Raw genomic sequence first — 26,113 nt, 5'->3', positions numbered from 1 at the left:
TAGCCCTGCTGTGGTACATTGGCATTCCTCACAGAGCATAATCTCCCTTCCTGCTTGCTCTGAGATTGAGCCTGTCCTGAGATGGAGCCCATCTGTCACTCACGGTGTATGTCCTGAACAACCTCCTCAATACTCCACCTTCCAGCAGAAGACGTTGCTCAAATCAAATGCCAGATGTGGGGCTCATCTGGTGCTCACCATCTGCAATAACAGACCACCCCATAGTGTGACCTTTTCTACCTGTTCTGGTCACTCTACAAAATACCTAACGATGATGCTCATGGACAGACCAACTGTAAGGCAAAGGGATTAGACGTCTGCATCAAAACTCATGGCTTTCACCTTCATGGCTGAGTCAGCACCAAGGCAATGTTAGACTTTAAACCTTTCTGCATAGTCAGTGCTGCAGGGATGCCAAAACCAATGCATGGTGGTAACCTATAAACATACAAAGTATGTGAAACATATGCACCTTTTTTAACCTTCTGCTTGTCAGTGACAACACGATCATGAAGATGGAGGATGATGGACTTGTTATGCTTACACGTCACAATATGAGTATTGATGTACTGAAAATAACCATATATAATAGCCATAATGTTAAGGTCCTCCATCAATCAAATTACAGATTTTTTACAGATTACTATCTCATCTTATGCAATTATTAGGTGTCAAAAATAACTTTTCCCACTACCTAAAAGGGCTTTTTGCCTACTGGCCACTGAACTAAAGCATTCATCTCTGAATAAGTAATTAGAGCTTTTAGTCTGATATTGAGATATGGATACAAAATGTTGGCACTTGGAAATTTCAAGAAAAAGGCAACCTTTCAGTCTGACTCTCGCTTTCTTCCAGTCCTCTCCCAGAAAAAAAACTCCCATTAATTTCAAAGGAAGTTTCAACAGATAAGGTCGTGTGTTTTGACCCTTATCGCTTTCGACATTTAAAATAATTGAATCTATTGTTGCAGCAAATAAGAGCCTAATAAAATACTTGTATTATTATTTATTTTTTGATAATTATTGATGTTCTGTGCAGGTGGGAAAGCTTGGTTGCATGCCTGTAGGACACTAATGGGATTTTTTTTTTTTTTGCAAGCGTCACATTTATCAGTGCACTGGAAGAAAATAAGCTTGTATTAGGAAGTTTCATGCTGGCTCTCATTATGCCATCTCATAAGCTTGTCCTTTGATTTATTACAAAAATTAAATACATTTTCTTAGTAAGATCAGAGGTATTAGATGAGAGGCCATGGAAATGCTGGCAGAAAAATGCTAGTTTTCTAGTGCAAAATGTTTTATTTTACACATACTAGGTTCAATCAATGCTGCTGAATTTCCAGGGGGGTCTGGTAGGATCCTGGTGGATTCCGTTCCCCAGGGTTGGGGATGATGGAAACTGTGGGGTCCTCAGCTCTGGTACAGTCCAGAATTAAATCTCTCCCAGTACCTCCTGCAAGGTGCCCAGCAAATTTGACATTCTTGTCAATTTTGCTGCAGTTAGTAGCAGGGGAGCTGACAGGAATATCAATTTTGCAGAGCAGCTACAGGATACTGTTAGCTTACTAGAAATGAAGATTTTAAAAAAAAGGGGTTGGATTCAGCTGAGATCAAATCCAGTACTGCAATCGACACACGTTCCCTGCAACCTGGAAACCCAGCTTTTAAATTGTTTCTTCAGACTCTGAAGTCCCTCTTACAAGAGGAGGAGATCTGCTGGCATGTCTGGTAAAGCTTCCTTCTCCTCTGAGAAAAGGAAATACATGTTTTTACTCCAGTTTTAATCACTGTGTTGCAAAACACACAGTTCTGCAGTTTTCCATACTTATTTTTTAATTAAAAAGTCTCAAAGCGGGAGTGTTAGAACGAGACGGCAGAAGGAGGGGTGCGGCAGGAAGAGATTTGTTTTTCTCAGAAAACAAGTGACACATCTTTCCTGCCCAATGGAAAAAATAATTTATGGTTACGCAAGTAACTCACCACAATGTCAACTCCTTTGTCATGTACTTTTCTTGCTCCTCTATTAGCACTTAAAGGAGTTTGAACGTAGCTAAATCCTCCACTAGCACTGTCTTTTCAAACCATCATTTCCTTCACCCATAATCCGCTAAACCAATTTCTTGGTTTAGTTTATTTCTTGTTACCAATTTCTTGGTAACAAGATTTCTTCTGAGTTACTCTCTAGCTCTAGTAGCAGAACTTGAATATACAGCTTTGGAAAGCTGCTGCTCTAACTGTAGTGTATCCAACATATTGTTTGAGGATTTTTTAAAGAAAAAGCTGGTAACAAAGTTAAAGATCTCTGAGAATCTGAGAAATCTCTCCCAGTCATGCTTCAACAACCTTAAAACACAGATAAATTGGGGCTGAATTACAAATTTTTAGCCTTGTTGAGCAAACCGTTCCAGATTAACGAACTAACCCGACTGTGACTGTTACCTGCAGAAGTGTGCTTGAATTTTTCGCTCTTCTTCTTCCTCCACTTCCATGGCTTAAAAAGCCTTCCGAGAGTGGCAAATTTGCTTCGTCGTCTGATGGGAGGCGTGTGAGTCCCAGGAACTAGAGAATCTGAACGCATCGCAGCCAGTCTTTCCACTTCCTCAGCTGTAGTTTCCACAAGAAAAGGAGAAAAGAAAGAGAGAGAGGAAGTGAAATAAATGTTTTAATAAATTATCAGAGGACCACACAGATGGTCAAAATTTTCCATGGTTACAGAGAAGTGTAAAAAAGGGAAAAGATCGTAGTCTTTATTATTTTAACATTATTTTCACTCATTTTAAGGGAATCCATGATGTTCTGTAAAGATCAGTATTAACAATCAAGTTCAACAGGAATATGGATTATTACAATAGTAAAGTCATAATCTTTAACTAATCATCCTGCGTCATTCCAGACAGCTGGCAGTCCATCCACCAGCCATTCCTGGAGAACCATGACAGAGACTGGGGAAGAGAAAGCTCAAAAAAAAAATGATGCAATACCGCTTAAAAGAAAAATTGGAAGCCCTTTTTGCAACGCAAAGAGAAATCCATGAACTAATATTTATCAGCAGCAAGGACCCTGATAAAAAACGACCCTCTGGTATTACTGTGTCCATTAAAACTGCCTGGGTTACAAAAGAGGCTGCATTAGGAATTCCCTAGTGACAGAAAGGGTACCAAAAATTCAGAAGGTTCCTTCCAGTCCCACTTTCTGCCCACTCATTCCCCTCCTATTCCTACAGTTATCTTTTAACACAGGGATTTGGAGAATTAATAGAGTGCACACTTAGGGCTGTTTTCCCTAGGGGGTTACTGATTTTCACTAAGCTTGCTATTGAAAAATTCAGCTTTTTGCAACCTTTACACTGTAATGCATGATGATAGTCTAAATACTTAAAAAAAAAAAAAAAAACAAAACCCGAAGAATTTAAATTATCCTTCCTTCCTGATGACAGCAAGAGAAGTCTGGTGAGGGGGGTGTCACTTGGCACAGTTACATTGCATGGTTCCCCCCTCACATTTGCAGGGGAAATGTCGGGGTTTTTTTAAGGGACATCATTTCCCAGGCTTGTGTTGTAATGCAACACTGCCAGTAAAACCGATTTGAGTGGTTCGTACGCACAGTCTGGATTCATAAAGACCATCACCTCTCCTGCTCTGAAAACAGCAGCCCAGTGTTTCCACTTCACCTGTTGTATATTCAGCACTAACCTCAGCCATGAGCACAGGCTCGGGAAGCTCAGCAAGAACATCGCTCTGAAGGGATGAGCACACCTACTCCACACTGACAGGCTCAACACAGGTTTTGGCTGGCAAATTCTTAAGTGTCTCAATGGAAATTTTTTCTAGGCTTTAAGCGTGCCAAATTCAGGTGGGTTTTCATGGGAATAGCCGGAGACACACCTCTAACACAAAGGAAGTTCCATTATCAGAACTCCAAACTGAAATACTACTTGAGCCCCTCAGGTTTTTGCAAGAAAGTTGATTATTTTGTTATTGCTCTTTTGCTTGTTTTTAACATTGGCAACACAATGTTTTTGCTGTTGTTTTTTTTTTCCTGTAAAATACCACTGCCAGATATAGCTGCCTGTAACTTTCTGGAGAAAAAAAAAAAAAAAAATCTAGCCAGCAAGATCCAGAGAACCCAATTGCTTCAGTGGAAATGGCTAAAAACAACTACTCTTGGGGTAATGGAGAGAAAGACAGAGATTTCTGAGAACATCATCTTTACATTTAAAGCAGAGGCAAAAAACGTAGTCCAGTCAAAGGATTTCCTTCCGTTCTCTTCGTGCCAACTGCCTAGAGAAATACCTTCTTACAGTGTGCAGGGGCTGGGACACACTGCAGCAGGGCTGGAAACTGCCTGGTTATGCTGAACAAACGGTGAGGGTAAAAAGCAGAAGAAACCAGGAATTTCCTCACACTTTCTGATTTCACTGTAACCTGCTGGGCTTTGAAGACCAGCACGGGGTACAGACCACCTCACTCTATATGCAAGATCCAAAGGGACCGTGATTTCTACCCCTCCTCCATCTTTAAGATGCCTCTAGTTAAAGCACGTAAGATCACAGTGTGTTCCACTGCTGTGATATTTTAGAGATGCTGCTAAAACTGATGGGCTGGTATTGTCTTTGCTGCCCAACTTGGGGGATACAGGGTGCGGAAGTGGCCCAATGAGTAAACCGGGAATGACACACTACAGCTACTGAATTAGGCTTCTTGCTGCATAAATCCACAGCTGAAACATAATGAAATTCCTCTTGCCGCTCACCCTCTCTCCTTTTCCCTATCACTGAGCCACCATTTCTACTACCCAGGTGCCTTAGTTACTAAATCTCAAGAGCTGCAACAACTCCTCTTTGAGAGCTGGTCCTAACTGGTACTGCTGAGGCTGTTCCCTGGAGAACTGACATCCCTTAAAAATCCTCTCCTTTGGCAAGGCACACCCCCTCCGTCCCACACCAGCTGTGCTCTCACTGCCCCCGGGAAGCTTTTCCCATTCAGGGTAAACAAATATGGATTCAGAGTCAAGCAAAACTAACACTGGAGTCAAAAGGAATTTACCCAAAGGGCGGGTTCATTAAAAGCCAAACACAGTGTCAAAACCATTTCCATATTTTCACCGCTATTCCCTCAATTTCAGTATCGTCTCTCACACAGATCTGTGCCCTAGAAGTCCTGCTGTGCTGTCTGTCAGCGGCGAACATGGCCCTTCTCCTTCATCCTCTCCAAACACACACAGCTCCGACCTAATGCAAGTAACAGCTCTTTTTCCCTCTCGCTCCTATTTCTCAGGACTACCTCTCTTTTATTTTCCATCAAAAATACTCTCAAGAGCACTGCTAATCCAAAGCATAATAATCACTGGCTAGGAACGAACCACATTAGCATAAAGCCATGACGGTTTTAATACAACAAGAATAAAAGCAGACCACGATGCGAGAAGTAAACGCCAGATTCCTGCGGACCTTTGCTGCTGCATCTTTTGCTGGAGTTGGCCGGGTTTCTCTGCCTTTTTGGCTCCTACTGCCTATTGACTGGCTGTGGGCTGCGACACCCACTGCTGACAGCAGGCTCCGTAGGCTGGTTTCACACTCTTGCTGTTCCCAAAAAAGGTGGTACTTGCACGAATGGAAACCAACCTGGGCCTTGCACTTCTTCTGTTTTGCCTTCGAAGAGGAAAGCAGCCCCAGCAGTCCCAGCTTGATCGATCTGCTGAACTGGGAGAGGGAAGTGCCCTGTGCATGAGTGCCTGGACTCACACTGCTGAGGTCTCATCCCGAGGCCAGTGCCACAGATGCGATGGTTACAGGTCACAGTTGCTGCTGATACTCGGTGCTTTTGGGAACTTGTTCTGATTTTTTGCCAGGATCTGAGAGATCGTGTCAAGACACACAGAGACGCTGAGACCCGCGCTTAGGAGAAGAGGGTGATGCGCTCCCCTCCGACTTTCTTCTGTCCGAGCTGTCATCCCAGAATAGCAATGGGGAAACTAAACCTGAGAGCTTTTCACAGGTTGGTTGGCTGTGAGACCAAAAATCTCAAGATTTTAGCGTAGTCCTTAAGACATCAGAAGTTCATCTATACTGAAGGGCTTAACCGAGACTTGTGGTTTTAATGAGAAAAAGCAAAAGAAATCAAAATATTCTACATCCAAGTGATGTAAAAGAAATTGTAATTACAAACACGATTGAATTATACTACAAAACCTTAAAACACTAGAAGGTCTAAAAGCTAATTTTTTCTCTTACCCCTCTCTCTTTTTTTTTTTCATTTTTAGCTAACCCTGGGTTTAAGGGATTTTTTTTTTTTTTTTTTGTTAAAGTCACTTTGAGGTTTGTGGGCTATAATGTACTTCATGGACATCAGACACGGACAAAATCAGCAAGTTGAGGAAGAGCAGCTCGAAAAGCAGTTCTTCAAAACAGTCTATTTACCAGTCCAACAAAAAAGAGGCCAGGCCATCTCCGACCTGTTCTGTACGTTCCTATGAGTTTCCCACGTCTTTCAGTAGGGCACTAATGTCCAGAAGGTTCAGTAAGAGACAAGATAGAAGTCACCTACTTTTTGGATTTGAGAAACATAGGAGGCAGATCAAAGGCCCTCCCAAAGTCAACATAACTTACTACGTTTTCCTGGAGAATAACAATCGGTTTTGTCATTCCTGCGTCGTCTGGGAACCATGGCATCTATTAATGTTGCTGATATATAATATACTCAGCTTCCATTCTAGAGAAAAACCACTCTTACCACATTCGGGTACACAGAGGAGTTTCATCACGGAAGGCTGAAGCCCACCCATCCTGTCCATGATCTTTAATATCACCTTCCTCACCCGCAATCACACTAGGTTTTCTCTCAGACCATTTCTTAACACTCGTCATTCATAATCATATACACGTTTACTTTAACAGGCAGTCTACTCAGCTTACTTCACAAAGTCAGATTTTACACCTTCCTAGGAAACACCAATGGCTACACTGTGCCCTCGGTTATATCTGTGCAAACCTGTAGTAACAGGCTGAAAATTGTCTTGGCTCTAGAGATGCAATTGACTAAATGTGCCCTTTTATTTAATGACAATAACTTTGTCTAAACAAAAAAAAATAACATAATACTCCTTTTTCCCAATCCACAGCCAAACAGTCCTTATTCTGCAGACTAGATTCCAACAAACTCTTGTTACAAGGTTTGCACCTGAATATCCTTCACTTCAGACTGCACAGCTCAATACAAGCTGTAGATGCCTCGTGTGTCTTTTTGAAATGACAGGAAACCTGTAGGACTACTCAAATTGCTGAGCACTTATGTCTTGTCTTTACCTGAATGGGAACACTTTCAATTAAAAAAGCACCTTGTTTTTCTTTCAGGAAAATGGTTCATTTTCTGCTCTTCTATTATCATCTGTTCAGTTATTTCCCTTCAATTTCCCTTTGCACCTGGAATTAATTTTCATCAGCCTTCCCTTTACTATTCAAATTGCTCATTTAAACTTTTCCTAACTTCTCAAAGGTCTGTTTTCCAATGAAAGACAAGGCACGGCATGCAGCAGTCTAAACCCAGTCTTGCCAATCGGGGATGATTACCTCTTCAGTTGACAACAGCTCCCACTGGATGTGTGCGTTTGCAACGGCACCGACCGGGTTGGCGTAGTGGGTTTATGAGCCATGAAGAGGCTGTCGGCAGCTTTCCTTTGCATGCTAAGCAGCACGCTCATTTTCCAAACCGCTGCCAATTATTCCCGCTCCCCAGGTGTGTAGCACTTTGCATCGTATCCGTAAAGCGAATCTCTCACCCTCTACACGTGCCCGTTTCAGCACAGGTACCAGACGGTGGTACGGCTCTGCTCTCTGCTGAGATCTCTCTTTCACAGCGTATTTATTTCTCGTGTCAGAGCCGAAGTGCAAAGAACAGCTTTGGAAGTCCAATCCCTTTAGGACCCTGCTTTCAACTTCCCTACATTTTGACGTAAAACATTAATTATTCATGCTGATTGCAATCGGAAAGCCTTTTTTTTAACCTCTGCAAACCATACTGCACCACATGCATCGCTCTCAACATGTCTTTATTGACGTGAAATCTCTCAAAACACCAAGTATTTTCTGTATTTTAATATAGTACACAAGATTTCTACCTGCAACAAAAGCACTTCATCAGGTTATGACATCCATAGCTACATAATCTCTTCCTATAAGCCCTGCAATTATAGAAAATAAAAGATTGTTAGATTTCACTGATATCACCTATTTTGTCTATCCCGTATTGTTCTTAGTACTCACTGTTTTTTCCATTTTTTAACTGTTTAACACATATAGATTTGAGGCTAAATCCAATAAACAGTACTGCAGCTCCTCACTTTTATGCACCCGTATACCGGAGCAGAATCCACAGGTCTGTCCTCATGACCGCACACACTGTGTGGAGACTCAGCAGCTCCAAACAGGACTCAGAGCGGCCACTACAAGTGGAGCACAACCAAACGCCAACCAAGAGAGAAACAGGGTCAGCAGAAGCAAACCAGAGATCCTACCTTTACTGGGGCTACAGGAAGGCAATTCCACACATACCAGGAATTGCTCTGGTAAGAAACTTCAGCTTGAAAGGAAGGGAAATTTCAGCCTTCCTAAATGGCAAACAGGGAAGACAGGCACAGTTTGTGTTTCTAAGAAAGTAGAGGAAGTGGGATGAGACGCAAGGACTTTTCTGTTAGAGCAGCTAGAGCATCTACTTGGGAGACAGAAGAATCGCAGAGTCACTTTGATCCTCCTCTTGAGAAACTTCAAGCCCACATCTCCCATTTTCCTTGGGAACATTACTGCACTTCATACTATGATGGATGGGAGAGCACTCACCATTCCTCCAACTAAAACTGTTATTGTAAAGAAGAATTCAAGACCTAGTGGATATTTAAGCATGAGTGGAAGCATGGCTCCTGATAGTTAGGGCGCTCATCCATCAGCACAAAGACCCTTTTCCAAGATTGTGCCTGGGCTTTACCTTGGATTAAATAACTCAAACCTCCTTCTGCTTCACTCATGGATTGAAAGAAATGGCTAGTCACAGCTGTGATTTGTTGAGAGCCGGATCCTATCCCGTTGTGCACGAAGGAGAACAAAGTAAAGATATTGCCTCTCACTGTCCCTGAAAGAAATTTAAATTCTGGTAGGGGATCTTCTATCCAAGGCATGAGAGGGGAGAGGAGAGAGGTGAGGTGTTGTCTCCTAGATCTTCTCCCCAGAAAGTAGGAGAGGATGAACAGGTAGATAGATCCCTGTTACCAGAGCTGTCTGGGCACCCTGCAAGAGGGAGACGTGTTCCAGCCTGTGAAGGACTGCCATAAAAAACTCCTGTCCTGGGGTAAAAAGCAGCAACAAGCAGAATTTCTCATTTAGGGCACAGCCTCCAAGGCATCCTCCTCATACTGTCATCACACTGCCATACTAAAAACTTGTCTACTGAACAAATCTGGTCCTTTCTAAGTAGCCATAACAGAAACAGACTCCTGGAAAGCCCCAGCCCATTGCGTGTGACCTGGAGCAGAGCAGCCTTTAAATGCAAACACATTGGAGATGACCCACATTCAACCCATTCAGCTTCTGAGACTGAAACCAAATCGTTGATAAGATGGAATGGACACGCCTACTCACAACTAGCCATGTCTCCTAGCACACAACATTAGAAAAATACAACTCTAAACTTCCTTAAAAGGTATTTTTCAGAGCCTACAAGAGGAGATTAAATTTCACGACACCCAAAAATTCAGAAGAGAAAGCTGAGCACAAGTTACACCCCATCGCAATTTAAGGCTCTAACATTACGTGCAATGAACGAAATGCTACCAGGCAAAACAGTTGCAGCGGTCTTGTGACCATTGTCTTACAAGTGGGCACCAACCACTGGCAACACCAGTAACTCCTCCAATACATGTGGATAGGACCACGGCTCAGGGGTCCTGACTGTACTGGTGCAGACGCTTGGGTCGTTAAGCAATCTGAATTGTCTTTGAGTCATACCCAAACTCATGAAGTCTAGTGTTAAATCTCATCCATCACAGCTCAAGTTCTTTCTGAAAGCCAAAGCTATGGACGACAGAGAAGTTGTCTTCCTCCAAGAGAGTCTTCAACCCATTTAACAAGAAAAAAACAGAACTGAAGCCCATGTACCTTCAACTTCTAAATTTAACTGGACGAAGAAGTAGCTTGTAACTTTTTTTCCTATATATTATTTCGGTGAAAGACTTGCTACTGAATAAAAGCATCTCCTTGAAGGAGTTGGTAATGATTACATTTTCATGGTTGGATTTATCTCTTATACCAGACTGAATTGCAAATTTTACTCAGCTGTAAAATACAAAGTAACCCAAGAAAAAGATCTAGTCCATGGAAGCCCATGGGCTTGTTGCTCTCATTTTTCTAGGTCTCTGCTATGGGGTGATAATTTTCCTGATTGCCATTAGGACAAAGGCAAACACAGTTGCTCACACCGAAATGCTCCTCACTCTACCGGCCCCTCACCAGGAATCAGAGTACTCCCCGAGTACAGGGTTCAGCTTTTCTAAAAACAGACCACTAGTGCTAAAGGCTGGCTGTTTATTTTGAGAAAGCCTACAAAAAATATTTCAAATGCTTCTAATTTCTTAGAGGACTTTTGGTGAACTGAGCAATTTCTAATCTTTGTCTTTTGAAGTTCTCATAAGTAGGAATAGACAATATTTTTACCTTATTTTACTAAAAACGTGCACTTTAGAAGGCATATCTTGAGACTCTTCAGAAACCCGAGAGGGGCATGTCCTCTTATTAAAACTAATCCCGTTTAGGAAATGGCATTATAAACATTAAACTTTCTAAACACAACGGTACCATCTCACCACTATCATCATAAAGATAAAAACCTAAGTTTTTTATTACTTTAATGGCCAGGAAAAAAGGAACAAAGCACCTCATTTAAGAGCTAGAAAGTTCAAACCATTCCCTTGTAAACTCTATATTGCTTCTCTTGGGAAAAAGAAACTCCTATTTCTGTTCTTTAAACAAGTTGATAGGAATTTGGCCATGAGGAAAAGAGTAATTATACCAAATGGCACATTTATAATGAGCATAAATATGAGTTAAAAAAAAAAGAAGTCAGTAACAGCCTAGTAAAAAAAATATGTTTCACTGGACTCTGAAAAGAGACAGTCTGTATCCATGTTCAGGAATTTAAAATAAGGACTAAATAGTTTTACTTTGAGTACTTAAGCGCAGCTCCATATGGTCTTCGCTGACTCTCATTACAGTGGGAATTCTTTTGTTGATTCAAATGATGGTTAGTTTAGACCCTTGGCTGTGGTGAAATTTCTGTTTAGGATCTTATGGTAGAAGCTTGAGTTTCAGAGCTGAATATTGGGAGGGGAGAAAAACATCCATGGCTCCTTTAAAGTCATGAATAAAGCATGGCGAGTTGATGGATAAAATACTTCGAGTATTTCTGTTTGGTTTTCATAGCTGATTTCACTTTTTTTGTCTTCTTTTTTTAGCATTCTAGGGTGTCTTATGGATGCTGAGCTCTGCAGGCTATTGCCCTTGCTCAGTAGATTTAGAGGAAAGCCTCTGTTTTTAAAAACTGCTGCCTTTAAAGAAAGATGGAGCCCATCAGGTAATGAAATTGCTTTATCTACCTAAGAAATGTCACAGTCAAAGGAAGGATCTATGCATGTAGCTTCAAGTTCATGAATAATTCCAAGTCCAGTAACCAGAAATAGCTCAGAAAACGAGACAGAGTTTAGATCAGAGCTAAGCGGAAAAAAAAAATACTACAGGGAACGAAGAAAACACGATCATTGAAAAAGCTACTGAAATAGTTTCAGCAGCTTTATGCACGGAAATAACGTTGGCAGCAAGAAACGAATGAAATCCTGACCATGCCAAAGTGAACAGTAAAGGTCACAAGGAGTAGGATTACCTTACCCAAACTGTCTAGTGACTGGATGACCATCTCGGGAATTAGGGCTCTATTTTGTCCTTGGGGCTATCAAAACTTTGCAAATGAAGGTAGAACAAGGCCCTCTGCTCTTTACTTGTGACTAACGAGGTAAGCAGGAGCAGCAAAGGGAGATGAACCACATTATGTGTGGTCCTTGTCATGTGGGGTTGAGACACGCTCATTGCATACTAAAATGTGCCTCCTTACTGATGTCAGAGGACTTTATTGGCCAAAGCTGTAAAAGGGACCTTTCCAGCACGCTAAAACTCACCTGCGGAAGAAGAAATTGGCGGAAAAGACTTATAGCAAGTGGTCTTAATGAGTGCTTGCCCCTGTATTGATGGAAACGACCCCTTTCTGTGGTGTTTGAGAGAGGAACCAGTGGCACGCCGTGAGCTTTCTGTGGTGTTTGAGAGAGGAACCAGTGGCACGCCGTGTGCTGCAAGTGGAGCACCCCAGCAGCGCGATGGGGTGTGCCCGTACGGAGCCACTGGATCGTGAAATTGGCAGTAAAGTTCATTCCACAACATTGTGAAGGTAACTGTGATAGGCATCTGCACAAGATTTTATTTCAATGCAGGAGTAGGATAAAATCCAACCAAAACCTGGCATTTCTTACAATTAAAGTTATCTCTTTTTTATCCTTTCACTGCTGGCACTGGACAAAGTAACAAACTGATGAAATCTGACTTCCCTAAATACCGAAAGTTTCCTCTCAAAGTTACCAAGATTCTGCTCCCAAGCAGATTAAAAAAACCCCAACGAACAAAATTCAACTTCAACATAAGCCTTTCTGAGCATTTTTGACACAATAAACTGCCTCTGTCCACATAACCTATGGGGAACCGTGTTCTCAATTTTAAGTACCGATCTCTTTTGGGCAAAGTATCTGTAACAACGTCCTACAAGCATTGCAGATCCCCTTCTGTCAAGTCAAATGTCAAACTTGCACGTATGCTCTTCCAACTGAACTGGAGTCTTTGTCACGCAAACCTGGTTTTCAAAAATCTCTTTACTTAAACAGCATTTGGTTTGAATTGGAAGGCAGAGACTGGCCTGAACCACGACATCTGGCTGAGTAGCTTGTGCTTTGCAAGGTTTGTGACGGTGATCAGAGTGACAAATCTCCCAACAAAACAGATATGCTTGCAGGTATTTAAACACAAACATACAAAAATAGAGCCTGGTATACAACAAATGCAATAATAATGCAAAAAAATGAAAGAAATGAATCATAGCAGGTAAAGAACAATACCTTCATTTGCTAAACACAGGGAACAGCTGTATTAGCTCAGAGCAACTGATTTATAAAATTACCACTAATCTTCATATAGGCTTGCAATTATTTTTTTTAAATTTTATTTATCACACAGGGCGCAATGTCCAAAGAAGGCCAAGGGAAAGAAAAAACAAATTAAAACAACCCCGAAGAAAAATATCGCCAAGAAGGGTCTGTCTTGAGCCTCTACGGAGTGCCAGAAAATATATTAGTGAACTGATGCTTGTCTTGCTGCTTAGTGAACTGGCTGTTCTGCCAACTTGAGATGAATAGGAGAAAGAAAGATCAATTCACTGGAACTACAGGATCTCCGTATTCCCTTTTAGGCTCGTGGATTTCCATGGACAGCACAAGCATATTGAGTTCACAAGGAAAACGGTGTTTGACTCAGAGGACAGAAACGCATAGAAAGCCAATCCCACATTAGTATCTTCAGTACTTTCCTAGAGTCAAACAATGCAGACAAAATGCTGGCCCTATTTTAATGAGACACACAAGAAAGAGAAAAGAGAAAGGAGAATACCTCCTGAATTCTAGCTTGTTTGTACATGCCACTTAAGGGGGGAACTCTGAAGGAAGGGAAGCTACATAGCTGAGTCTCATGAGTCCCTCCTTACTCTCCTATTTAGGTATCGTGTCTAATTCTCTCCGACGGCTGCTAGAGGAGTCAAAAGCTGGCAGCCATAGAGAGCAGACAGTCAGAAACTGCTCTTCTCAATTCAGATGCTGGAGCAGGCAGCAAATCCCATCTTAAGTGCCACAGCAGACTGCTAGAAGACAACCCCTCACCCTTATGGCTATAAAGCAGCAGACAATTACTTTGGGGCTGTAAATATTAATGAAAGCTTTAGTCATCTCACTCTTCTATTTCTCAACAGGGTACAATTCAGATTCAAACAGCCAAAGATCCACACAAGTCTCTGCACCTGGCTTTTCCTTCAAGCTGAACCCAAATTTCAAAACTATTTATCCAATAAAACCACTGTGCTAGCATAAGGAGAGCATCCTGTTTTGCTGGTGCATGAGAGGAGGAGAGGGAAGAGGTCTTTCAATACTGGTTTAACTTCTGGTTCAAATAGTTTCCCCTGTCCATCCACCCATCCACATGTGTGTGCATTTGCTTTGCTAACTGTTCAGTCTGAGCATCTAAATTTTTAGCAGTGTTGACATTTCAAGCAGATTGGAAAGCAAAATGAGAAAGATGCAATGCTATAAAGCTCAATAGCAGCATGACACACATACTCTTTATATCAGTTTATTTTCAGCTGATGCAGAAGGAATAACTTTTCTACTGATTTTATCTATTTACTTTACCAAAAGCAAGGCCGACAAGGTCTCCATGTCAAAAAAACATTGGAGCTACGCACATAGTATCTTAATATTGGGAATGGTAAAGCAGCTGCACCCAATGGATGCATAAAGTGAGACAAAGCCAGTACCATAATCCTTGTGACATGCACTGTTGACATTAGGGACCATGGATATGGTGCATGTGGATGTGAATACATGGATCACCAATACTTCACAGAAGCTTGCTAATACATGGACTGTGGATGCAGTAGATCGCAGTGGCATTTCCAGGTCTGGCTCATATGTCAGGATGTAGTTAATGATTATTCTAATTATTTATCTTAAGATCCCTAATGCATTCAAGTCTGCCTACCAATATTTCCATCTGTTGATTCTAGAATCCATGTTAAAAGGATATCTACCATTCAGGACAATGGTGTTTGTGTTGCAGCTGTACCTCCCCCAGCCCACTGCTGCAGGTAAAGAATATTGTTACCAAGTCTGTCTAACAACACTTAGACATGACCTGATATTCTCAGTGTTACCATCATTACACTTCTGTGCTTTCAGGCCTTTACATGGAAAGATTTAAAATACCGTTACTCTCTGTTCTTCCAAAGAGACAATCAACTTCTCTTAGGAGGCAAGGTGAAATAAAAATCATTCACTGCTACCAAAATCTCCCAAGACAAATTAAATAATTGTATCCATTTTAATTTTATTCCCTGTACTCCTATTGCACAAAGCCATCACACTAACGGCCTGAAAAATGTCATACGAAAGATGACAGAGGGCAAGATCCTTCTCTTAAGCACTGATAGGGGAGAGAGTCTGCTGAATTGCAACACTAAGCTCGTCATCCCAGTCTTGGGCTGCACAGCTCAGGGCAGGAGGAAGGAAAGAGGAGACATGAAGTACACCTTAACATCCTTTCAAAAATGTCCCAAGTAATGGATACACTGGGCTCGCCCTGCACAAAAGGCTGTACATGCTAAATGGCAGCCCTTAGGCTCCAGAGATCCAGTAAGTAGCTGACATTAGATGCCTCTCCTAGTCACGGGCAAAGAAATGAGAACCACAGTAATCTCAGTTACACAAACCAAGGTCTTGGAGCCTGTGCGTCTCTCATCACCGGTCCACGTCCTGACTAGCATGCTATAAAGCACAGGTTTGCAGAAACCTACCCTCCTCTTCTCTTTGGACATTTTTGACACAATTTTTGCTTTTCTGAGGGGAAAAAAGAAAAAGCTAGAAATGTTTAGCTTTTACTCCCGAGTCATATTTTTAAACCTTCAAGATCTCCACTATCTATGCAGAGAAAATCTGCAGAGGCTGTCAGTCAGGTCTGGCCATTTCCTATTTGTAGCTTTACCCACTGGGGATTAGGAGCTTCCTTCTGGGGAGGAACACTGCTTGTCCATAACATATCTCTCAACAGCACATCTTCATGGTGGCTGCTGAGCGCTATGATTTTGGAGGTATCTTTTAGACAGGGTGGCCCGGGCATAACGAAGACAGAATGGTTCATCTAGTCATTCCAAGAAGCTACAGCAGGTGGTCTCATAATGATTGATTTTATCGTTGATTTAAATTACACTGTGTTCACTGTTTTTCAGAGCAACAGAAATAATTCAACTTCTTTTGAATCTAAGAGTCTCATCCAAAGGCAGAGGCTCTGCTAGCCCTGCCTCATCCACAGTAAGCTGGACCCAAAGCCAGGAAAGACAGGAAGAGATGACAGTGACAAGATCAGACATCATCTTATTTCTCTCTGCCCAATACTTCCCGAGACAATGAGACTAAAAGCAACAGACCAGTGAAGATTCATGTCACTTCACAAGAGCCAAAAACCAGCAAGAGGACAGTTTTCCAGCTCATAAGGACGGCAAGAACATCATTATTTTCCGCGAAGCACGCAAATCCAAGTCACAAAGGAAAAACGGGGCCTTCAAGTACGTCCCAACTTCACCCCTTTGCAGCTTTGCTGCATCCATCTAGATAATGGCAAACATCACAGTACTCTCCAGTTTCTTAAGAAAGCCGTTAAAAACACCCAGCCAGGGCTGGCTTAACCACTGTACACCCCAGTGCTGCCCTTCGATTGCCCCTGTGCCCTGGTGTACTGGGTTTTGGCTAATGGGTTTGGGAAGACGTGCGAGAGTGGCATGATGGATTTAACAGATTACAAACATATCCAACCAATCTTAGATATCCTGGCAGATTGCTAGCAAGGTGGTACCACATACACTTATACTGAGCTCCTGAAATTATGTTCTGGCTAATTAAGGGCTGAATAAGATGACAACAACAGGAAGCCAAATTCGGTATTGTCCGATTACAAACAAGACGATTTTAGGAGATACAAAGGAATAGCTACACATTTACTACCAGCCACTGAAATGGATCAAGAAATAAATTCTTACAATACAAAAATTAATGTACAATGTCTACCTCTCCTGCTGAGGTAGCAGCAATGAATGATAATGTTACATATATTTGAGTATACTCTAAAGGATAGGTTCTGCTCATCAGTCAAGAAGCCCATTAATGAACTCTGATGCTTCTAATGATACGATACTAATTCTTGTTTCTAAACAGAGGCAGAAGGTTTTATAAAAGCACAAACTGATACAAGTAGTACAGATGGACAGTAATAGGACAGATGATGCAAAAAGGCACAGAAAGCCAAGCTTGTTCAGCCAGGTCAATATCAGATGGTTTGAAGTGCTCTGGTAATAGCAGGGCGAGAAGAGAACCTGCTCTTCCATGATCTATGCCATTTTCTGCATCTCGCCCCTTTTTTACACACTGCCTCCCTCCTTTATACATGGAAATCTTGAGGCCTTTCATGGTTTATCAAATAGTTCTGTATTGTATATCTGATGTATCTAGCCTGATACAGAATTAAACTAGGCATAGTACTCAAAACAACAAATACTTAGAGTAGAGCACTATTGTTACATACGGGATACTACATTGCTTCCATCATACTGATGGCATTCCGTTTGGAGGAGCTGATCTTTCATCACGTGTTGGGTGTTGCCCCAATCTTTGTATTTAAGAGGCTTACATATCCTAAGACTTGAAACTTGGTTCTCAGACTAGACAGCAGGATGGTAAGATGCTATCAAAAGATGACAACTGAGTTACAGCATTGAAAAGGAGATAAATCAATGAGAAGAGGACTGAAACAGGTTGGCCGTCTGCTCTCTAAAGATCCAAAGAATTGAGGTGTCCTCTTATCAGAGCCCTTATGTCAACACTGTGTAATAAAAATGAGAGGGCGGCTGAGCCATTGTGACCATTCCATCATTTTTTGTTGGTTTTGTTCCTAAACCTCCATAAATCAATGATGTGGCTATATAGAATTCACAGAAAAAGTGGGTAACATTTATCCAGGAGGGACGCAGGAGTTTCTACCAGAAAACAAGAGGCTTAGACATGTGCTTGCATAAGCTTGATGCGATCACTTTTTTCCTCCATACTATCTAATTTACCCAGCTGAAGACCTCGCTTACTACCTGTATTTTTCCTACAGTTTCAGTCGATAATGTAAATGACATTGCAATTTTGGCCAAAGTATCTTCCAGGACTCTTCACAGTAAGCCCAGAGCTCTGCTGGGTGACAGCCTGTGCAACCCTGGCAGTGAACTTCCCTTCGTCAGCACAGCCTTGCCTGAAATCATACACGACTGGCTTATTTTGTAGCCAGCAGTTTTTTCTACAGGCAGTTTAAGAGGATATGAGCTAGTCACTACAGAGAGGCACATGTGCAGTTAATGACTTGCCCCAGGCTTGATGGTGTTTCTTCAGCTTTATTTTGGCACATAAAGGTAGAAGATATCATCCCTCCTCTCTTTCCCCATCTCTTTTCTTTTCTTTTACGGCAAACCAGCCAACTGAAACAACCCCTAGCGTTTAAGGAAAGGCTCGCATATTTCTGGTCAGCCGTTCGCAGTTGCTGTTCTTCACACTTAAGCCAGAGGTACGCCCTCTTATAGCCCAAACTGACCTTTGTCTTCCTCTTCTCTTCCTCCCCCCTATCCTCCTGCCTGCAGACCATGCCCAGCCACAGTAGCACAGTGCAGCCCTGTTAGTCTCTGATCTCAGGACAAAACACAGGTAACTGATGGGTTTCTGTTAGTCCTTAACATGCAGGACACATGGGACTCTGCTCTCCCTGCTCTCTGGTAAAGGAAAAGTAAATGATGGTGTCCTGCCCACCTTGGGGATTTTGCTACCTGGAAATTATCACAAGTAGGAATCACATCTTTTTCTCAGAAAGGCACGTTTATTCTCGGCCCAGGCTCTCATCTTCCCGAGCAGAAAGCAATGCTGGTGGGAGCAAAGTGTCCCGTCTGGCTCCTCAGCAGCCTCTTGGTGTGTGGAATATCTTCGCTCGACTTCATCAACTGTCTCTGGCATAGCACCGTATTCACCCAAATCAAACACTGCAGAGTTCAACTGACGAAAATAAACCAATTTTATCTTATGATCTGCGCTGCCACAGAGACGTATTTCACTCTCCAATGTAAGCCCATGCCTTTTTTTTCCCTCCTCTTTCTTTAAGGTAACTATCCCTCAGAGACTAAAGACGCACACTGAATAATTACATCAGCTGCTGAAACCTCCAGCATGTTTCTTGGCTTCACACACTTCACAGCAGGACCAGGTACGCTGTTTTTTTGTCTACTTTTCCATTCTGTGGAGTCTAATTTTTTTGCTCCAAAATATTTTAGGATTTTTAACAGGTACAATTGTAAACGACTGCAATGCCTCATAACCACATACTGCGCTTACTCTAGAGATGGCAATGGAAGAGCAGCTACCGTTTGAAATTATGTGAGAATTAGCAGAGGAAAACTTATTCTTATACACAGCTTTTGCAGGGCTTATGGCTTGTCTAGAAGATAACTATTTCATTTAACAATTACTTTTGTGGGAAGTAAAATAATCACCTCAGAGACAATCTCTTCAGTGATGATAAAGTAAATGTTCTCAAAGTTACTGCTTGAAAAAAAAAATAACAGTCTTCAATTCCAGCTGGGAATCACACCCTCATACAACCCACAGGCACAATCTCCCCAGATCCCCCTTTCCATTTGGAAAAGACATTTATCTGGAAGCTCTAGAAAAAGGATGGCAGCAGAAAAACAAGTGTTGGAATTCCTACGGCAACAGTATCTCCGTCTACGCTGCTTTTCATGCATATATAAGATAATGAATCATTTCTGCTTAAATAGCAAAAGCCTCAATTATAAGAGCACACAATAAGCAGACTGGGTTTGAGCTCTGAATGAAACCTTTCGGGTACGTTTATTCTTAAGATTATTTATATTTCCATTATACCTGTACCTAGAGACCCTAAAAACCTGGAGCCCCACAAATCCTTGGCACTAGGAATGCAACAGCGAGAGACAGTCCTTCCCCCAAAGGACGCACAGTCTATTTACAGATCAGCAGGCAGGTGAGAGGAAATCCCATTATCTCCATCTTACAGACATGGAACTTAGGTACGGAGCAGCACACGGATGGATGTGTTCAAAGCTGTCCGGAGATCATCTTCAGAGGTGGGAACGGAGCTGAGAACCCTCACCTGTCACTCTGATAAAACCCACATTTCTCTGTGCAGTCCTTCTCTTCCAATGCACTGTTAGGTAACTGTTTTTCACTTAAGATGTTAGATCCTTTGCATAAAAAACAACACGAACTCACCCACTTCAACTGCTCCACTCACTCTTTCTCTGAGGTCATTTCTAGGTACCTTTGTAACCTCTACAGTTCTTTCTAGCCACACTAAAGCAGAGATGTGCCTAAACCATGATCCAGATTTGGGCTCAGACTTCTGCAAAGGACTGAGATTTGCAGTCAGTATTCTGTGTACTAACACCTTAAATAAAACCCAGCCAAATCTCTTCTCCCTCTATTTATTCTTCTAACTACCGACCCCTCACTCATCAGTCATGTCATCTGCTACGACCCAGCACCGCCACAACCCTCCCAGGGGCCACTGAAACCAGTACATTGGGAAATGCTTTGTACATACCAGTCCCAGTGCACCTGGATCTCCCGTAGTTCTAGCTCCTTCTGCTCTACAAATCAGTCACTTTCCCACGTTTACGTTTGGGAAGTATTTTCATTCCTCTTCATCCTTCTGGCACTTTCAAAATACCTCCACTTGTGTTGTCTCCTCACTTCTGGTCTGTCTTTTCTTGGGACAACTCTTCACCATCCTGCTTCTCCCAACATTTCCCTCCCAGCCCTCCTCTAGCAGCATTCAGAGCTCAGCCCTGATTGCTCTTGTATTCCTGGCGGTGACTCACATCTTTCTACACTTGACCTCTCCCTCTTGGTTCAGTCTACCATGTCTGATTACCATTCTGGCAGCTTCTTCTGGGCATCCTGTGGTCACTCAAACTTCACTGGATGACACCACACCCCCCATTCTTCCCTTACGTATAGTTTCACTACTTCTCCATTTCCAACACCACTTCTGCTATTCTGTCACCCAAACTCTCAGTATTGGTGCTTTATATATCCCTCTCTGTTTTCTATTTTCCAACTAAATAGCATTAAATATATCCGTTCCTTTCAGTCCAATGGCTAACACATCTCCCACTTCCATCTGCATTACTGTAAACTCCTGCTTCTCTTTGAGCTTCTCATTTCTTATTTTTTTACATCATCAAAATGCTGCATCCACATCAACTCCCTTTATTCTTACTTCAGTGAGTTCATCTGCATGTCCAAATTCTTTCACCGACTTCTCTCCAAGAAGAAATTACATGACCTCCCTTCCAAGACATACAACTCAGCACCTGTGTCCATCTTCTCCTTCGGTTTCATGGCTGTGTCTTCTGCTATTCTCTTAGTCATGACTTTTGCTAGATTAGTTAGTGGTCTTTGAATGACTTCCCTCTATTCCACTGTGAATTTTCCTTCTCCAACTCTGCCAATGCAGTAGTACAACGAGAATGCAGAGTAAAATGATGACTAGAATCCAGGACTCACAACCGGATTTGGAGGACATTTCAGCATTAAATGAATGTATACCACTGGCTTGCCTATGCTATAAGGACTGAATCCTGGTCTTTGTACACAGTTCCAACAAATATAATAGTTGCTTGGTTTACAGGACTTTTGGGTCCACTAGTGCAGTTTCAGGCCTGCAAGACCATATATAAACTGTACATAAGTTTGAACAGGAGGGTAGGGAAGTTCACATTGCAAAGTTGTGTGCATTCCCCTTATAGGTCCCCCTTTCTGGATGCTCTTTAGGCTATGCAACTGTGAGGATGCAGAGACATCTTGAGACCCCTACAAGTTTCTCTGTACCTGCGCTGGTCATAGGTTTTTGCCTGATCTATCCTGCTGATATGATGATCGCATCAGAATTTCAGTTCATTAGCTCATCCTTTCCCTCTAAACCCTAAAAGGTCTAGAGTGAGTATTAACCAGAGAAAAACTGGCATTTTTCAGTCCTGAAAAATGTGTCAGAATCAAGCCAGTGAGTGTGCTCAGCCAGCATAGCTGAGACTACAGTTTCTTTACTTTCTGAAAGAAACTCATAGCTGTGCATGCTGGTGGGAAAGAAAGGATTAAGGCTGTACCAGTATTACACCTTTTTTAAATGATGACCACAGAAGTTATTTGCATGGAGTAGAATGATATCCTACCCCACAGAAGGAGGGGGTGAAAAAGGACTGATGAGATGCTCTGGAAGCCTGCTGGCTGGAAGCCTCTCTGCTCTATTCTTTGACTCTCTAGGGTTAATAGATTATCTCCTGTCAAGAGGCACACCCTCTCCTTGGAGTATCTAATGGTTTGAGACTAATTAATCAAACATAAAAAAGGAAGTAAAGTCCTTAAATACATACTCATTAGTCTGTTAAGAGGTACAAGTAACTGGAGTTATAGGTTCATAAGTATCCATGCATACACATGTGTGCATTAAAAGGCAGGAAAGCAATGTTCTTTCCTTACCGTGCTAAGATTTCAAGTACAAGGTTGCAAAAAAAAACCCAGCAAAAGACGTTGATGCAATTGGCTTTCAGGTCAACTCGATTAATCTAGGAAAGCGTATTTTTAACAAATAGCTTCATTTGCTTTTAAGGATAAATAAACGATACTAATAGTTTAAAGTACCTGATGCTGCTGCACGTAGCCCTTCATTTAGTATCTGTGGGACTTGCTGTCACCAGCAGCACATAAGAGGAAAGAAAACACTCAACATTTTGCATAGCCTTCATCAGATTCTTCCCTCTGCTCTAGTGGCATAAGCACTAAGAGTGCTTAACCCACTGGTTTCTAGGCTTCTCAGGCTATCTTCTCCCTTTCCACCAAAAGCAATTCCGTTCAGCTTTAGCTGCAGTTTAATCAAAACAAACTATGATCATACTAGCAGGATGCTAATTCTGAAGAGACCTTAGCAAAACCACAGTTATTTCATTAAACTGCAGACCTGCAGTTGACAAAGGACCATCAGATCCCAAATAATATTTTGCTCTTTTGCCTACAGCAAATGAAAGGAGCTTTGGTGGCTGTTTATTATTATTATTAATAACAATAATAATAATAATCAGCAGGAGCCTCGGCGACAAGAGCTGAAAAATGAGGTGCCAACAACTACTGAGAACCTCAGCTCAGAAAATTATAACAATTTTGTATTCAAATTTATCCCCAAAAAAAGCCTTTCCCTGACCTTCAGAAAACGAGATCTGTCTACCACATCAGCTAATAGGGAGTCCTAAGTCGAGTGCCTTCAGTCCTAAGTAACATGTAAAACCACACAGCAAAATGAAGTAATACAACATCGAACAAGAATGCGGGGTAGCATCTGTGAGACTGTTTTTTGCCTGAATGCTTTTATGTTCCTTTTAGTTCTCAGCTTCTCCTAATTGCTGACTTTGGCAAAATCCAACTAATTTGTCTTTGTTGCCTTCGAGTATTTGCATTCCCAGAAACATAAAAAGCATATACTTACCTGTCACAACACCTGTGATTGATTACACCGTCACTCTCTGAATACCCTCTGGAGGTTTTGCTCAGTCCCAAAAGGAGAGGGGGAAGGGATGAGAACAGTTGTCTAATGAAGAACACTATATTAATTCCAATAAAAACACAATTTCCCCCACGCGTTTGACAGCATGGTGAAAATCACACTAGCTGGATTCCAGGCAGACCAGTCCTTCCAAACACTGAGTTGACTCAAGCAAACTCTACTGCAGCACGACGAGGAAAAAGTTGATGGATCAAGGCAGAAAACCCTGATCTACACAATTCACGGGAACGGTAACAAAACGCAATTGATACACACAGCAATTTCTATAGCAACTAGGGGAAAAAAAGGGGAAAGAAAAAAAAAGAGGAAAGAAAAAGAAAAGAGTCGGTTCCTTAACTGTTAGCACAAAGCTTCTGTGGCAAATGAGGGGACCTGTCCCTCTCGGCATCTCTCCGCTCATCGCGCTGAACCGATGCCCAGCGCATTCCTCCCGCGCTCCCTTTCCTCCTTCCCTGGGATGTGTGGAGGGGAAGCCGAGCATCCCAGCCTCCGGCGGGAGCGCACGCATGGACACACACCCCCCATGCAAGCCAACACGCTCCCCTGCCTCTCTCCTACACCCACGGGATCTCGGCACTCACCGTCACGGGCTTCCTCCCCGCGACTGCAGTTGCTGCAAATGTGTTTGATCTCCTTGCCTATGTGACAGTGTATCACGAAAGAGACATTGTTGGTAGTGGCGGAGGGCTCCTTCAGTGGCTTCATCCTCACTAGACAGAACGCTTTCTTTTTGGGTTTCTCTCCACTCGTGTCCGAGGCCGAGCCCTGCCCGCAGCCAGAGGAGGCAGCCAGCATCCCCGGCCGCCTGGCGTGCGCGCAATCCGCCATCCGCGCCCTCCCGCCTCGCACAACGGGGACGAAGGGGAGGGCTGGGGGAGAGCAAGAGGAGGGGGAAGGCGGGAAGCGGAGCGGGCAGAAGCGCCGCCGGAGCCTGGCTGCCCTCCGCGACCCTCCGCCTTAACCAATCCCCTGGGGCCCGGCGGGGGGGTGCGCAGCGCGGCCCCGCTCCAGCGCGGCCCCGCTCCGGCGCTGCCCGCCGCGGGCCTCGCCCTCCGCCGCGGGCGAGCGGCGGCTCCGGCGGCAAAGGGGAGCCCGTGCGGCGTCGGCTGCCTTGGCCGGCTGCGGAGCCTTCCTTCGCTTTACCCGCCCCTCCTCTTCTCCCGTGCCTCCCCCGTGCTCTGGCGAGCCCCCCGCACAGGCGGGAGCGCCGGGCAGGAGCCCTGCGGGATGGCGGGCACCGGCCAGCGCCGCGTCCCCCGGCAGGACGCGCTGCCGTTCCCGGCGAGCGCGGCAGCCTCGGGCGGCACGGCGGCCTGTCCCGCCGTAATTAACGTTTCACACACAAAGGGCAGGCTGCCAGCTGATCTGGGGGGCGAACACCCCCTTCTTTGTCTCCCTCGCCCCCTGCCCAAACGGCAGCTGCTCCGGAGAGCAGCCCGATCACCCCCGGGTGCCCGCAGCCTGGGCAGCGTGCTTGCAAAGCTGCCCCAGCCCGAAGGGGATTATAATCTCTGGCCAGACGCTCTCTCAATCCCTCGCTGCCCAGCTGCCCCCAAAACGTGCCGTCTGTTTACGCGGCACGGCAAACAGCCCGAGCTGCCCAACCTGCGGAAGCAGCAGCTCAGACAGTGCCTGGGACACAGAGAAAGCAGGGCGAGGATGCTTGCTTCTTGCAGGCTTTGGGAAGGAAAGCCTGAAGAAGAGATGATAACTTCAGCTATCCTGGTAGCTATTACAGGAATGTGAGTGTTGCTCCTTTAAATCTGCACCAAGCTATCAGTTTGGCAGGCAGCAAGCAGAGAGAGCGCGCAACTGGGGCAGACGAAACATGGCAAAGGATAACACCATTCTCCTTATTTTTAGCCAAAGCCCTTGCTTGCTGTTACAAGAAATCCACTCATTCTGCTATTCTTTACCATTTCCACGTATTGTTGCCACGTTTTACTGCAAGGAGCGGCGAAAACAGCCTCAATTCTATTCAACTGCACATGAAACAGTCAGTGAGACTTCTGCCTAAAGAAAGACGGAGCAGAAACTTAAGGATTCAGTGCCATGGTTTTCCATTTTCTCAAATGCACGCACGCACACACAGACACACACGAGATGCATGCAACGAAACTGCTGACCTACTTGCTCTGCGTCACTCTGATGCAGGTCTCACTTCTCACCTGGCGCTCCTGGGAGTTGAAACCTTGAGATGTCACATAAGGCAAAAACTGCAAGGCTTTACTTTTCTCAGCGGTGTTCACAAACCAGGCTAGGTGCTATCAGATCTCACGGAAATACGGGCTGAAGCATGCTCTCAGCAGAATCATGCTGTTCACTAAGCCACGCAAAGCATCCTGCACGCTGGGCTACGCATATAGGTTTATGTTGAATAGAGCCGGTCACCTCAGGTTAAGCATTGCCCCAAAGGACTTCATTTTGCATGTGTTGCTCATCTAAAATTCTTCCCCGTTTCATTTAAGTGGCAGGAGAATAGGGAATTCAGAATTATTCAGGAACAAGCAGGTGAATTCCCCAAATGCGCGTACCATGTAGC

At 43.4% G+C, this 26,113-nt stretch overlaps 1 protein-coding gene across 1 annotated transcript in view; it reads right to left on the bottom strand.

Annotated features, from left to right (window-relative positions):
* Positions 1-26,113, bottom strand: part of PHACTR1 (phosphatase and actin regulator 1) — a 323,506-nt gene that overhangs the window by 126,743 nt on the left and 170,650 nt on the right. The window contains exon 4 of the mRNA XM_086608443.1: positions 2,439-2,603. Within this exon, the coding sequence (XP_086464569.1) occupies positions 2,439-2,603 (165 nt within the window). The remainder of the gene's footprint in view (positions 1-2,438; positions 2,604-26,113) is intronic.

Source organism: Tauraco erythrolophus, chromosome 3 (assembly GCF_009769465.1).
Source record: "Tauraco erythrolophus isolate bTauEry1 chromosome 3, bTauEry1.pri, whole genome shotgun sequence".
Taxonomy (NCBI): Eukaryota; Metazoa; Chordata; class Aves; order Musophagiformes; family Musophagidae; genus Tauraco; species Tauraco erythrolophus.
This window is presented reverse-complemented; position numbering and strand designations above follow the sequence as displayed.